General features: G+C 39.7%; 1 protein-coding gene across 1 annotated transcript in view; it reads right to left on the bottom strand.

The window, feature by feature from the left end:
* Positions 1–14472, bottom strand: part of PRKN (parkin RBR E3 ubiquitin protein ligase) — a 1301937-nt gene that overhangs the window by 641368 nt on the left and 646097 nt on the right. The window contains exon 5 of the mRNA XM_028103346.2: positions 6877–6960. Within this exon, the coding sequence (XP_027959147.1) occupies positions 6877–6960 (84 nt within the window). The remainder of the gene's footprint in view (positions 1–6876; positions 6961–14472) is intronic.

Genomic DNA, 14472 nt, shown 5'->3' with positions numbered 1-14472 from the left:
TATCTATCTTCTAATTCTTACCTTACTTTTTAAAAACGACACTTTTTGTTCTCAAGTGGTAAAAATGTAGTTTAGAAGTGAACTGTCCTTGAGTCTGAATAGTTGATCGGTTTTTGAAAAATGCTCTAAGAAGTTTCTAGTTTGTCACCCAAATTGCATGTCAGACAACAAAGACCACTTTGTCACGCTTAGATACCATTCAATCATAATCTGAGTTCGACTTCAAAGCTTTCACAATTCAATTTTATTTAGAATTAAGAAAACATGACTGCTGAGAACAGTGAAAGGACATGGAGACCATTTCTCTTCGACCAAACATCAGGGCAGAATGAGCAGGGAACATATGCCTTCTCCTCTTTTTCTTCTGCTTTTATTCTTTTCCCTCCACACTTAAGTGCCCAGCTGCCCTCTGAGATGGAAGCCACGAGGGCTGGGGTTGTTTACGTATTTGGAAATGTCTGTGCCCATGCTGGCTACTGCGTTGTGTAGACGGGCTTAGCCACACAAGGTTGTAGAGCCTGCAGCAACTTTTATATCTTGCATCTAAACAGACTTTTGTGACTATCTCAGGGATACCTGGTCAACCTGAGATCTTTTCTTAAAAACAAAACAGAGCCAACTTTTCATTATTATTGGATACTGGAAAAAATAAGAACAGACAGTCTACACCAGGAAACCATCCTGAGAAATCTTGCATCTCATTTTGTGAGCTTCTAATCAAGTCTAAAACAACAATAGAAACAACCAAAAGAAACACAGATCCGTTTGAGGAGAGTGATTTGATTAAACTAAAACATTAATTAGAAACTTTTTGGACATAAACTACCATGCAAATGCTCTCTCTACAAAAATTGTTCAGTATTAGGTGACTTTTATTTATTATTCATTTCATTTTAGTCAACATCTCCCCAGAAGATGAAATCAGAGATACAGACTCTGAATATTAACTTTTATTCAAACTAATTCCAGTTGACATATACTGAGCTCAACTGGGGGAAAATATAAGAAATAAATTGCATGTTGAATAAGATGGAGGCTCTCTATTTATTACATTGAGTTTAATATTTATGTTATTTACTATAGTTTAGGGGATAGTTTTTAGTATCTAATTTCATTCAAGCTATCTTAAGAGGTCTTTCTAAACTGTTTCTGATAAATAACAAGAGTTCCATGTAAAAGAGTTTAATGCCTATCAAAGTCAAATAATTTTAAACATAAAATACATTACTTTACATGGGATTTCAGGTAAGTATGACTACTCAAAAACATAAAATATTATGTATTCATAGGCTGTTAAGTAGTAAAATAACACTCCTTAACAAGAACAAAAATATTGACCGTGGTCCATTTATCACTTTGAAGACTGCTATGAACTGAATGTTTGTGTCCCCCCCTCAAACTGATATATGGAAGCCTAATCCCCATTGTGATGGTGTTTGGAGGTGGGTTCTTTAGAGGGTGATTAGAGCATTAGAGCAGAGGGCTCATGAGTGGAATTAGCACTTTTATAAAAGATATCTCAGAAATACCCCTTGTCCCTTCCACCATGTGATAGCATCTGTCAATCAGGAAGTAGGCCCTTGATTTTGAACTTCCTAGCCTCCAGAACTGTGAGAAACAAATGTTTGTTTTTTTATAAGCCACCGTGTTTATGGTATTTTTGTTATAGCCTGAACGAACTAGGACAAAGCCATGATTTAATTTTTTTCCTTGTCATCTAAGGCACTATCCCCTTCACCTAAACCCTGCTGTCCAATTATAAGGTGTGAGGAAAAAGGCAACACTCTCACAGTTGGCTTAGAAACCCTTCATTACCACAAAAGCACTACTAAGTCAGAGGTTTCCACAGGGGAGTGTTTGATGAACAGGGGACACTCGCTTTAAAGTTATAATTTGGAACTCAGAAATAACACCCAGAGAGTAAGACTTCTGGGTATGCCTTAGCCTATGTGTGTGCAACTGAGTAAATCACATAACCCCAGGGCATGGACAAACACAAATATCTTGGTTGCTTAAGGTATCATACATAAAACGTAAAAAAGATTTACAAAGAAAATTTAAGGTCTTATGTCATATCCAAAGTTGATTTAATTTCACTAATGGAGAAAATCCTAAGTGATTTTTGTCCCTCTTTAAATCAGAAGCATATATACCCTCTCAGCTGACTAGAATTCTTTTTATGAAATTCAGAACTAATGCTATGCTCCTTTGTTTAGGTAACAGCGATTAGTGTAAAACTGAATTAGGTACAGATTTCTCCGTCTAAAGTGTAGCGAGGGTCAAGTTTATATTTGTACTCTTAAAAACCAAGTTTAGATTTCACTGTATTTAAAATGATCTAAATAGATTATCTTTAAGTGTATAAATATTAATTATGACTATATTAGTGACCTTGCTCTTTTGAATTTTAAGTATATGGATATTTTTTCTCAAGGGATAGAAATTTAACTTCTTAATGAGAATATAATATATAGTGTATAAAATACTGTCAAAAACCTAAAATATCCTGCAAATTTAAATATGATAAACTACTTAAAAATGCCTATCTTCTCATCTCCTTAAGAAATAAACACCACACACAATGCCTTAGAAAACACAGGAGTCAATGTTTATATATAGCTGCACTGTAAAAATGTAATTCACACAAAAAATGTTTTAAGATAAGAAAGAGAAAGAATGAATTAAATTTCTCACACTGAGAGTGCCGCCAGCCACTGGTTACAAAAAAGTGTGCATGCCTTCAATTCCTTTATTTAGTGTTCACTAAAAAATGAGAGAAAAATAGTTGGATATGACGATTTCTTTTTCTACCTTTTAAACATTACATTTAAATAAATTTATTCTCTCTTCTTTTATAAAATAAGCACTGATGGTCCTAAATACTCCCTTTAAATTCTAATTTCACAACACCCCCAAAGATTTGATATGTGGTGTATTTTCATTGTTGTTTGGTTTCATATTTCCATTTGGATTTACTGGCTAAGTTAATTGAATTTCCATGTTTCAGAGACTTTTATGGTTATGCTTTTGTAAGTGTTATTTAAATGCCTTAATGCCCCAAAACATGATCAATTGTTGAAATGTTCCATATATGCTTAAAAAAGGAGGCATCTCCAGGTGTTGGGTGCAGTGTTCACGATGCAACCCTGGTCACTGGTTGTATTGATTTGCCACATACTTCCTGATCATGCTGCTGGAGCTCCCAGCCCCTCAGAGGTCAATGTTATTATCTCCTGCCCTCGTGCCAGATTTATCCATATACTTATTAATCCTGAGAATTTGTCCTTAATATATTTTGGGTTTGATCATGTTACTAAGATCATACAATTTTTAAAATGCTTTATCTTTCTGAGTTATTGAACCTTTTAAAAAAATCTATTTTTGATAATGCTTTTCAAAAAAATCTTTAATAATGTACTTTGGCTTTTGGGGTAGATAATCTTAACCTACAATCTCACATGTTGTTTGTTAATTTGTTCAAAATGTATTTGTTCCCCCTTGATCTGCATCTGTATCACCTCCACCGGGCCAGTGGGCCCATGTCCTAACTGCTGTGATTTTTGGCAATTAAGAGCTCACATGGGGCACCTGCGTGGCTCAGTCCTTAAGCGTCTGCCTTCAGCTCAGGTCGCGATGCCAGGGTCCTGGGATCGAGCCCCGCATCGGGCTCCCTGCTCGGCGGGAAGCCTGCTTCTCCCTCTCCCACTCCCCCTGCTTGTGTTCCCTCTCTTGCTGTGTCTCTCTCTGTCAAATAAATAAATAACATGTTTTAAAAAAAAGGATATAAAATATAATAACATATACCTAAAACATGGAAAGGCGAGGAGAAAAGAACAGGTTCAAAGGTAAACCACCACCAGCTTAATATAGGCTACTATGTGCAGAAGAGGTTAGACACAAATCAAATGGTAACCATATATTACAAAAACCACTAATAAATATGCAAAGAATAAAGAGAAAGAAATCCAAATATATCACAAAAGAAAATCAGCAAAACATGAAAGACAAGAAAGAATCAGAGAAAAATCTTCAAAACCACCATGAAACAAGGAATAAAATGGCAATAAATACATATCTATCAATGATTACTTTGAATGCAAATGGACTAAACTCTCTAACCAAAGACATAAGGAGACAGAATGGATTAAAAGAAAAATAAAAAACAAACAAACAAAAAAAACAAGAGCCATCTATATGTGTTTTGTTTTGTTTTGTTTTTTTAAGTCTGTAGTTGACGGCTGTGATGATTTCAGTTGGCTTGTGAATCACCTTATCCTGGACCCACTTCCTCAGTATGCCCCGCACCATGCGATCACAAGTCACATTGCCACACTGGTGTCCTGTTGGGGTGGGCTGCAAACAGAAATGGATGGCTGCCAGCTGCAGGGGGTGGTCCTCAGGGCCAGCAGCACACACCTCAAGGCACCATGGAGTGGGCTCATTTGTCTCGCTCCTCAGGGGGCCCCCGAAACACACTGAAGGGCTCTGTGGACAGACCTTCTTGTCTGGAATTCAGAGTTAATTCTGAGTCCAGACCTCACTCTGGGCTGGGGACGATGTCTGCAACCCTAGAGTGGTCTGGGAGGGTGGGTAGGGACTTCCTCCCTCTCGGGGAGTGTGAATTTGCCCAGGATCTGGTCCATCGTGAGACCTTAGGCGGCAGCCAGCAGAACAGTGCACATGGGTGAGGAACACCGACCAGGGGATCAGAGTGAGCCAGGGACCGGCACAGACCGCCTCTCCGGGAAGCTAGCGCCTTCCTCTCCAGCAGATCCCACAAGGGTATCATGTTTTATGGGTACTAGCTCTATGTAGGATTCTGTGGTTTCATCTGCCACCTTGATGAAGCCATAAACTCAGCTGCAGCCTCCCATAGACACCTGCCCAACTGAGGCTCCAGCCCCCAGTGATCAGTCGTTGCTGCCAAGGTGGTGGCTCACTTCAGCTGACACAGTTTCCCCTCTGGGGTCCAGCTTTCTCCTGGTTTTGACGTATATACGCTTCCTTATTATGTTGTCAGCACAGCCATTCTTTTAAAAATACATGTTTGTAATTTAATCCAGTATTTTTATATGGTGGGTACTGAAAGGATTTTGAAGGATATCAGATCACCCTGCTGTCAGATACAGAGCTGCAATATACCTTAATTTACGCTGAATTCCATGTACTGATACCTAAGGTAAGTAGAATATGCAACAAGCAAAGGAAAGGATTTTCAGTCCCACTCAGCAGTTTCCCCCTTTGACTGATTTGCAGCTAAATCTTATTTATTTATTTATTTATTTATTTATTTATTTTAGATTTTATTTTTATTCATTTGACAGAGAGACACAGTGAGAGAGGGAACACAAGCAGGGGGAGTGGGAGAGGGAGAAGCAGGCTTCCCACCGAGCAGGGAGCCCGATGAGGGGCTCGATTCCAGGACCCCGGGATCATGACCTGAGCCGAAGGCAAATGCTTAACGACTGAGACACACAGGCGCCCCAGCAGCTAAATCTTTAAGATGCAAAAGTGTCTCTTCTGATGTGACTAAATCCTGCCAATTAATATCAAGGTCTGGGAGAGGCAGTCAGACTATCAGGAATTGAAGTAGGTTTTCAAAGGACCTCACATGATTGTAAAAATGATACAGAGACCGCAGCGTTACACATAACAGGTGATGCATGTGTGTGCAGATGGATGAATGAATCGATGGATGGAGATATGATTATTATTACATATAATTGTAATTAAGAGATATTATACACTATAATATATACATACTGCACTTGTAAGCATACATGGGTGGGTACGTAATTATACTGAAGAATTGTGCCCCATAAATATATTCACTTTCCTTTCATCTCGGTAGCAAAGTTACAAGACTATATTATGCCTGGATATATGTGACTGACAAACAAGTCATTATTTTTCTTCAGGATTTGCATTAATAAAAATCTGCTCACGGTCCTCGCCCCTGTTTGATGGAAAATGATTGTTAGTGCTGCTCACTTCTCCCTCCGTACCTTGCAACTGCCCTGCAGATTGGAGAGACAAGGCAGGCCTAATGGTTCTAGCTCAAAGACTCTACCTGTTGCTATTGACAGACTTTATTCCTGGGAGAAGATACGAACTGGCAGCTGGCTGTGACACTTTGTGAACTAACACTGACATCTGGGTTGGCACCATAACAGTATTTACAGCTCAGGAGATACATACAGTCAGATTATGAGAGATCCAGGAATTTTCGAGGTAAAAAGGAAAATAATATACAAATTACAAACATGATCAGAATATAAAATGATTTAAAAAATAATTTCAGTACTTAGGATCGCTTTTACTAAATATCTGCTCTATATGAAACATCAACATATGGCATATGTTTGCAAAGAGTAAGGGGAGTGCAGAGAACAGAAGATGGTCATGCAATTGTAGAGCTGCTCATGCACACTAGATTTTCTAATAGCCCACTATGACACAAAAAGAAAGGCAGAAAGACATAAAGAAAGAAAGCAATTTTGAACAACGCGGAATATAAATACAAAATATCACAGCACCAGCCCAAAGATTAACCTTATATCTTTGTTACTTTCTTTTGCTAGGCTCCCAAGTGGCTCTTCTTTATATTCCATGAATATCACTCTGTAAGGAGTTTAAATTGACATGTTTCAAAATAGTCACCCAAAGTGGTTAAGCCTCTAGGAAAATGACACTGGATGGCAATGAACAAGGTAGAATTTGGGGTGACTATACAAATAATACTTCGAATCTGATGACACTTTGGCTGAATACTATCAGATGGAAGAAAAATCAGTTAGCCTTCTTGTCTCTATTCTAATTTCCTACTAACCACTGAAGATGCGATAATGAAAAGAATGGATTTGACCAGGCACTTACGGCTGTAGTCCCAGGGCAGTTTGCAGATTGGCATTCACCGGTCATTCGGTTTGGGATTAAGACATCGTCCCAGCAAGATGGACCCTTTGAGAAAAAACAACACGTACTTGGTGCATGAAATGTAACACAAATGTACATTTTCTAAAATCTACCGATATTATAAAATGGTAATGAAAGTAATGTGTCGTCCAGTGATTTTCAAAATATAATCTACAGAACCTAGGAGTTCTCAAGATCCTATTGGGGGATCCAGTAGATCAAAATTATTTTCACAAGCACACTAAGATGATCTTTAGCATATTGATCCAAACACATTATACATTCACATGTAGTAGTCTCCCTACTGTGGTTAATTCAATTGTTTAAAAACTGAAATACTTTTCTTAAGTTCACTGCAATTTCAACTGATGCCTTTTATTTATTTACTTTAAAGATTAATTAATTAATTTATTTATGAGAGAGAGAAAGCACGCACGAGCAGGGGTAGGGGCAGAGGGAGAAGCAGACTCCCCGCCGAGCAGGGACCCCGATGCAGGGCTCGATCCCAGGACCCTGGGATCATGAGCTGAGCTGAAGGCAGACGCTTAACAACTGAGCCACCCAGGTGCCCAACTGATGACTTCTAAATGAAAACACCCCTGCCGTCCCACTCAAAAGGACCCTTCGCGGGCAGTCGTGAAGCCTGTGGAGGCACACGTGGGAGGGCCACCTGTCACAGCTGGCAGGCTGAGCAGGCACGGGTACCTCCTCCCTCTCCTGAGGCACAGGGAAAACCACATTTGAACAAGCACCATGTAAACCCATAACAGTAAGGAAAATGGAAGACAGAGGGTTGGTTGAGGAGAAATTTCCAGGCATTTCTGGAAATCCGCAACAGGCTGCAGCAGAGAAGGAGGACAGGTGGTAGGCGTCCCCAGGTGCGGGGATGACAGAGCTTCCAGCAGCTGCGTTCCAGGGACTGTGCCCAGCTGGGCAGAGGAAGGTTAGAGCCAAGAGCTGGTGGCTGTGGGGATTTTACGACCAAAGACACCGGGGCCGAGCTGGAGGTTTTTATGAGCAGTGGCCCACCCCGCTGCACGAGCCAAACCAAGCAGCCTCCTGGCCGGGCTCCTGCACAAATCAGTGAAAACTCCGAAGGCACAGAAGGATCTCAGCCATTCCTGGGTCTCCATGAGTGCTCACTTTTGCTCCCCTGCACCAGCATACCCACACCCACAGGTGCACCAAACACACAGATGCACACACTCACACACACGGGGACACCACACACTGACACACATCTCGCCACAAACACTTTCATTACACACACACTTAGTCATGACACAGACATACCTCACACCACACACCTACCACACACGGGTGCAACAGATACACACACAGACACACACAGACACACACAGACACACAGAACTTGAGAGAAAAACAAGGGAAACAGAGGGAATCTGGGAATTGAGCATCCATCTCAAAGGCGCTACCTTCTGAATTCACAGATCATTAAACCAAAAGCCACTGCTTCAACCAGAAGATGGGGATGTTTTAGCAGCCTGAGACTGCTGTCCTTAGGGGGGCCGCTTCCAGGGTGGTCCTGGGCTGGCGCCTGGGAAGTTGGATTTGAGGAATGCTCACATTCATTTATTGACACAGAGGGTTGGCAGCCTCATAAATGTCTGTGGGGACAACCTGGTTTGTGCTGAACACCTTTTTACCCCCTGGGAGTCTGGAATTGTGGTCTGAGCTAGGGAATCTTACTGTATAGGACTGTTCACAGAGTCCTGCAAGCCTTTCCAGTGAATCGCCAAACCTGGATGTGTGAAGCCATCTTCGGGACCCACGACACAATGACCCCATTGATTCATCATCAAGGGCGTGTTCTCACAGCTCCACGGAAGGGTCAGAGTTCATGATTAAGATCACATCGGTTACAGGGAATAAGAAATTTCATTTCCTTTGCGCCTCTAAGTGTAGTGAATGCATTTTCAATCCACTGTAGCCACAGCGATGTGAACATCCACTTGATGCAAGCTTACAATCCTACTAATGAAAATGGACAGAAGATTATATAACCAAATATACACGTCATGCCGCTTGGACAATGGAATAGTAAAGTCATAAATGTTAAGAACTGGATGGCCAGGGTGGAGCTGAGAGAGAAGGGAAAAAGGGGGGGGGGATTGATATCCTGCCCCTATAAGATGTTACTTTTTTATTATAAAGCCATCTGTATGTTTGACTTTCAAACATATGCATATACGCATTCGATCAAAATGACCTAAATGAAGTAAAAGAGAAATAACGGACATCGAGAACTTGATGACATTTATCAGCCTTGCTTTTCCAACTTAACATGAGAAACTCAGGGACAAGCGTGGCTAGAGTGCAGTCTCCCACATCATATTTCGATCCTTGGCCGAGGACCCATCTTGGGGGTTATGTTTCTCGGTTTGTTAATCTGTTTCTGGAGGATACTCCATGGGTATTAGGGACCAAGTTTCTTTCATTTTTAGGCAACTCGGAAAATTTTAGAGTCGAATCTGTGGCCCAGCTCTGGAAACTATATATAACTTAAAATAAATACTCGGTTTATTAATGCTACCCTTGCTTTCCTATCATTTTCTTCAATTTATTTTCCTTTGCCCTCTTTCCTCATTTTTTGCAGTTCTTCTTGTTATTGGCCTCAATGTATTCTTGCAAACTTGTCAAATCCTTTTGAAGTGAGGCAGGGTATCAGGAAATAATTGTGAGGGACTTGTGGCTTCTCTTTTTTAACTCTCTAAAGTCACTGACCACTTCTAACAGGAGCATCTTCTTGGGCCTCTTCCATCCGGGACACGAGCCTCCTGACCTTAGAACCCAGCGGTCTGGTCTCAGGCAGGACAGCAGTGTGCAGCTGGTGGATGCTGACAATGAACAGTAGCATGCTTGAGGCTCAGAAAAGTCCCTGGTTGCAAAGGAAATCCATTTCGTCATGGATAACCGTTAACTAAACAGGAAGACATTGCTTCCTTGCTCTATCAACATGGAACATTCCTTCTGAGGCTGGTTCAAGAAGCACTGACCTACTTAGACCATATGCAATGGTAAGAGATAAACCAAACGTTAACACAGCCCGGAGAAGGAGCACTAATTGTCAAATGCACAGCTTAGATCCCATTTGCATGTCACTGCTCAGAGTAAGATTCCCTGCCTCAAAGTCTAGGATGAATTGAAACTGTCTGTGCATATCACAGATATTTATTTTTCATCCCTTAATTTTTCAGAGTCGAAAAAGCAACGAAAGCGTTTATGTAACAATTCCTATAATCGTCGCGTAAAATATTACTTAATCTGATAAATCTTTGTTTTGTACGAGGAAATTATAGAAAACTCAGTCACAATTTGCCCCTTGATCTCAAACCATAACCAGATAACATAAGTAATAAAACCGAATAGAATTCCAATGAATATGGGAGTTCAACATAATGAAGTAAATGTGTTAGTTTATCCATACTACTCATAGCATGGGTATTGAATGTTATTGCAATACCCATCCTGAAAATTGAAACAAATGTTCCAGTGAATTTATGCCATTACAAAGCAAATTTAATGTTGCTCCTTTCCAGTTTAGAAAATATAAAATGTTAATTGGTTCATTGTTGCATACTGCATTTTAACAGAGGCACGGTGAAAACATTTATAATTAATAGCCTTTATAAAGGGGTACAAAGGTCTCCTGATGACAAGATTAAAAAAGGACTGCATATCACACGACAGCTGTGTCAAGGAGAGAATTCCCCCAAAATGTATTTAATCTATCAAATGTAAAGAACTGTAGAAAGACATCTGAAAAAAACAAAAAACAAAAAAACATGGCAGGACAGTGTGAAATGCATGTCTTAATAAAGAATCATTTGGCTGCTTTTTAAAAACCTTTCTCTTAAAAAACTGAGCCACCCAGGGGCACCTGGGTGGCTCAGTCAGTTAAATGTCTGCCTTCAGCTCAGGTCATGATCTTAGGGTCCTGGGATGGAATCCTACATCGGGCTCCCTGCTCAGCAGGGAGTCTGCTTCTCCCTGTCTCTCTGCCCCTCCCCCTGTTTGTACTCCCTCTCTCTGTCAGATAAATAAATAAAATCTTTAAAAAAATAGATAAAAACGTTTCTCCTTCTTTTGCCCAATACTGGTTATACAACCAAGAGAATACATAAATGATTTGAACTTCTACAGCAGGCGTGTGCAAACTATGGTCTACTGACCAAATCCGGTCCAGGGTGTGTTTCTGAACAGCAAAAACCAATTTACAAACAATGGTTGTAAATTTGTAAATGATTAAAAGGCACAAAAAGAAGAGTCTTCATGGCATATGAAGAGTAAGTGACATTCGGTTTTCCATGTCCACAAATGGACTGGAGTGGAAAACAGCAGCCGTTGCTCACTAACCTATTGTCTATGCTGCTTTTGCATTGCAAGGACAGAAGAACACAGAGCACATGGCTCGAGAAACCTAGAATATTTACTACCTGTGCCTTTATGGAGAAAGTGTACCAACCCTGGATCTATGGTAAATAAAAATCTTCCAAGTTCATATTGCAAAGCTCTCTAAAAAACTATCACGGTAGTGTTACGGTAGCATTTTGGCCACTGCATAATGTCACCAGTTTGTAGAAGTAGCTGTATCCTGGGTCTCAAGTGAGAAACTACTTCAGTTAAAACCTTAGAGCCATTGGCTTGTGGAATCCGAGGTGTTGCTAGAATACAGGGATTCAAGTTGTTGGAATCAGTAAGAGTGGAAATCTGCAACTAGAGATGACATTTGGGGATTTCTCCCAATAATGTCATCACCAAAAGAAAAACACAAAGTAGAATATTATTTAAGCACATCTATATGGCACATGCAAATCAGAAATTCAGAAAAATGACTTGATGGCATGAAAAGCAGTGACTAAATTTGTAAAGTAGGAGTCTTAAAATTTACTTTTAAAAAATTGTAGGACTAATCTACACATCATTTTTGCTGTCTTGCATGTCCAATCAAGTGGAAAATTCAGGTACTTAATTGGCTAATTCTTATCCAAAGATCACTCTGACAAGATCCAGACAGACAGTTATAGCAAAAAAGGTTTATTTTTCCCCAATTTATCTAAATAAATTCTATAACCTGCTTTTCATAGGTGGGCATATATATTGCCATCTAAAAAAATTGCAAATCCTGTTTTCCAAAATGTCACTACAAAATCTTGGCATTGGCAGTTTTTAAAAAGGGTTATTTTAGGGACACCTTAGTGGCTCAGTCAGTTAAGTGTCTGCCTTCGGCTCAGGTCAAGCTCTCAGGGTCCTAGGATCGAGCCCCAAAGAGAGCTCCTCTCCCTCCCTCTGCCCGTCCCCCCACATGTGCGCTCTCTCTCTCTCTCTCTCTCTCTCTCAATAAATAAAATATTTTTAAAAAATGAAAGGGCTATTTTACTTAAGCTATGCTTTTACCAATTATTTCAAGTTATCAAATGTGTTGAATTTAGTATATCCTCGTGAATGATTGTACAAACATTTAAGTCACATAATTAAACTTAAGGGGTTAAGATAATTTTGAGGATTATACTTGTAGTATATCATAATAGCAAAACTGTCTTTAAAACTGCTACACTCAGAGCCTCCTTCCTTTTTTTTCCCTTTGTGTCTGCAACAAAGTGTTACAGAGAAGGAGCTTCAAAGTTCACAGACCTGTTGCATCCCAGTTCTACCAATTATTAGCTCTAGGCCCCTGAGCATGTTTCATTCCACCTTTCTCCTGCTCTTCTGAAAAGTGAGGGGTTAAATACCTCCTTTGTTGGGCTTTCCCGAACACTACCAGAAACAACAACTTTAATGTTTGCCCAGTGCCTGGCATATGAAAGATGGCAACTGTTGCAAGTAGTATTTCTTATTTCTCAAAAGAGAAGTCCCTGAGCAGGGTTATTTTTAATTTAGTAGACAGATAAGCAATAATTGGCCAGTTCCAAGGCACCTGATTCAGCCCACAGCATTTTTCATTTCTTACTTTTTCTCAGTTTCCCCGTTACCCAGCCATTCCCCAGGGATTATGTCACTTTCCAGAGCATGCAGCTTGTAACTCTTTTAAATCATATATTTCCATCCATACAGTAGACATTGTTCTGGAATCCTCCCTCATTGGATTTAAAGATCTTATGCTTCTCATAAAGCTAAGGACAGTGCTGTGATTATAGCCGAGGCTCTACAAGGCAGTCATTAAACAGTGAGCAGGGAAAAGAACAAAGAAAAAAATCTTCTGAACCAAAATATTCATCCACCCAACAAATACTTATTGCACATTCCTTAAAACCTAATAATAGTTAGGGGAAATAGAGAAGGATCCTTAATCCTGTAGACTTTATGGAGTAGCTACAAAAGCCACTGTTACAAAGGAACTAAGCAACCGAGTCAAACAGATGATACTAAAAAAAAAAAAAAAAAAAAAAAAAATGCCCCTACCAAATTTTGGTGATATGCAAACATCTGGAACACACATACCCTCCTGATGCAAATATAAAATGGAACAGCCCCTCTGGAAACATTTAGGCTTTTTTTTAGAAAGTTATACATATAACCATCAAGATTTGAACATTTCATTTTTAGATGTTTACCCAAGATAAATATGAAAACATGCGTCTACACAAAGAATCGTACACAAATACTCATAATAGTCTTATTCACACTAGCCACCAACTGGAGACCACCCAAATTACCTATCAAAATATGAATGGATAAACAAAATGTGATATTGTCATCCAGTGGAATACTATTCGGCAAAAAACAGTATCATATAACTTATAAATGTAACGGATGATTCTCAAAATTATGTGAGTGAAGGAGGCAAAACCTGCAATAGAATATACTACATGTTCCCACTTATATAAAATACAAACAAATCAGTGGTAGCTTTGGGGTGCGAGCAGAGCATGGAATGGGCTATATAAAGGCATGAGGAATCTTTGGGAGGGGTTTATGGGCTGAATTGTGTCCCCTCAAAATTCATATGTCAAAGTCCTTACCCCCCTACAGAATGTAAGTGTATTTGGAAATAGGGTTTTTCAAGAGGAAATAAGTCAAGATGAGGTCCTTGTGGTGGGCCCTAGTCCCATATGACTGTTGTCCTTATAAGAAGAGATTAGGACACGGACAGTCACAGAAAAAAGGCCATGTGAAGACACAGGGAGAAGACAACCCATTCAGAAACCAATGAGAGATGCCACAGAAGAAACCAACCTCACCAACAAACACCTTGATCTTGCATACGATATTAATAATAATTAACTGTTTCTTGAAACTATTTTATATGGGGTAGAAGGTAGCAGAAGAGGGGGAAAAAGTGATTTAGAGAATATATATTCATTCCTGAGGACCTTTTGCGTATACTCTGTCTCTCTGGCAGCTATTTAAGAACTGTTTCTTTTTTTTTCTTTTAGTCTTTATTGTTAACAGGCTTTTCCACATACATTGTTTCATTTGTTATCTCAGAAACCATGCAAGAGATTGTACCTTCTATTAGTTTTCTATCACTGTGTAACAAATTCCCACAGACGTAATGGCTTAAAACCATCCTCATCTATGATCTCACAATTTCCG

The sequence above is a fragment of the Eumetopias jubatus genome, unplaced genomic scaffold (assembly GCF_037043125.1).
Source record: "Eumetopias jubatus isolate StellerSeaLion01/CBP00866 unplaced genomic scaffold, mEumJub1_p1.0 scaffold_6, whole genome shotgun sequence".
Classification (NCBI taxonomy): domain Eukaryota; kingdom Metazoa; phylum Chordata; class Mammalia; order Carnivora; family Otariidae; genus Eumetopias; species Eumetopias jubatus.
This window is presented reverse-complemented; position numbering and strand designations above follow the sequence as displayed.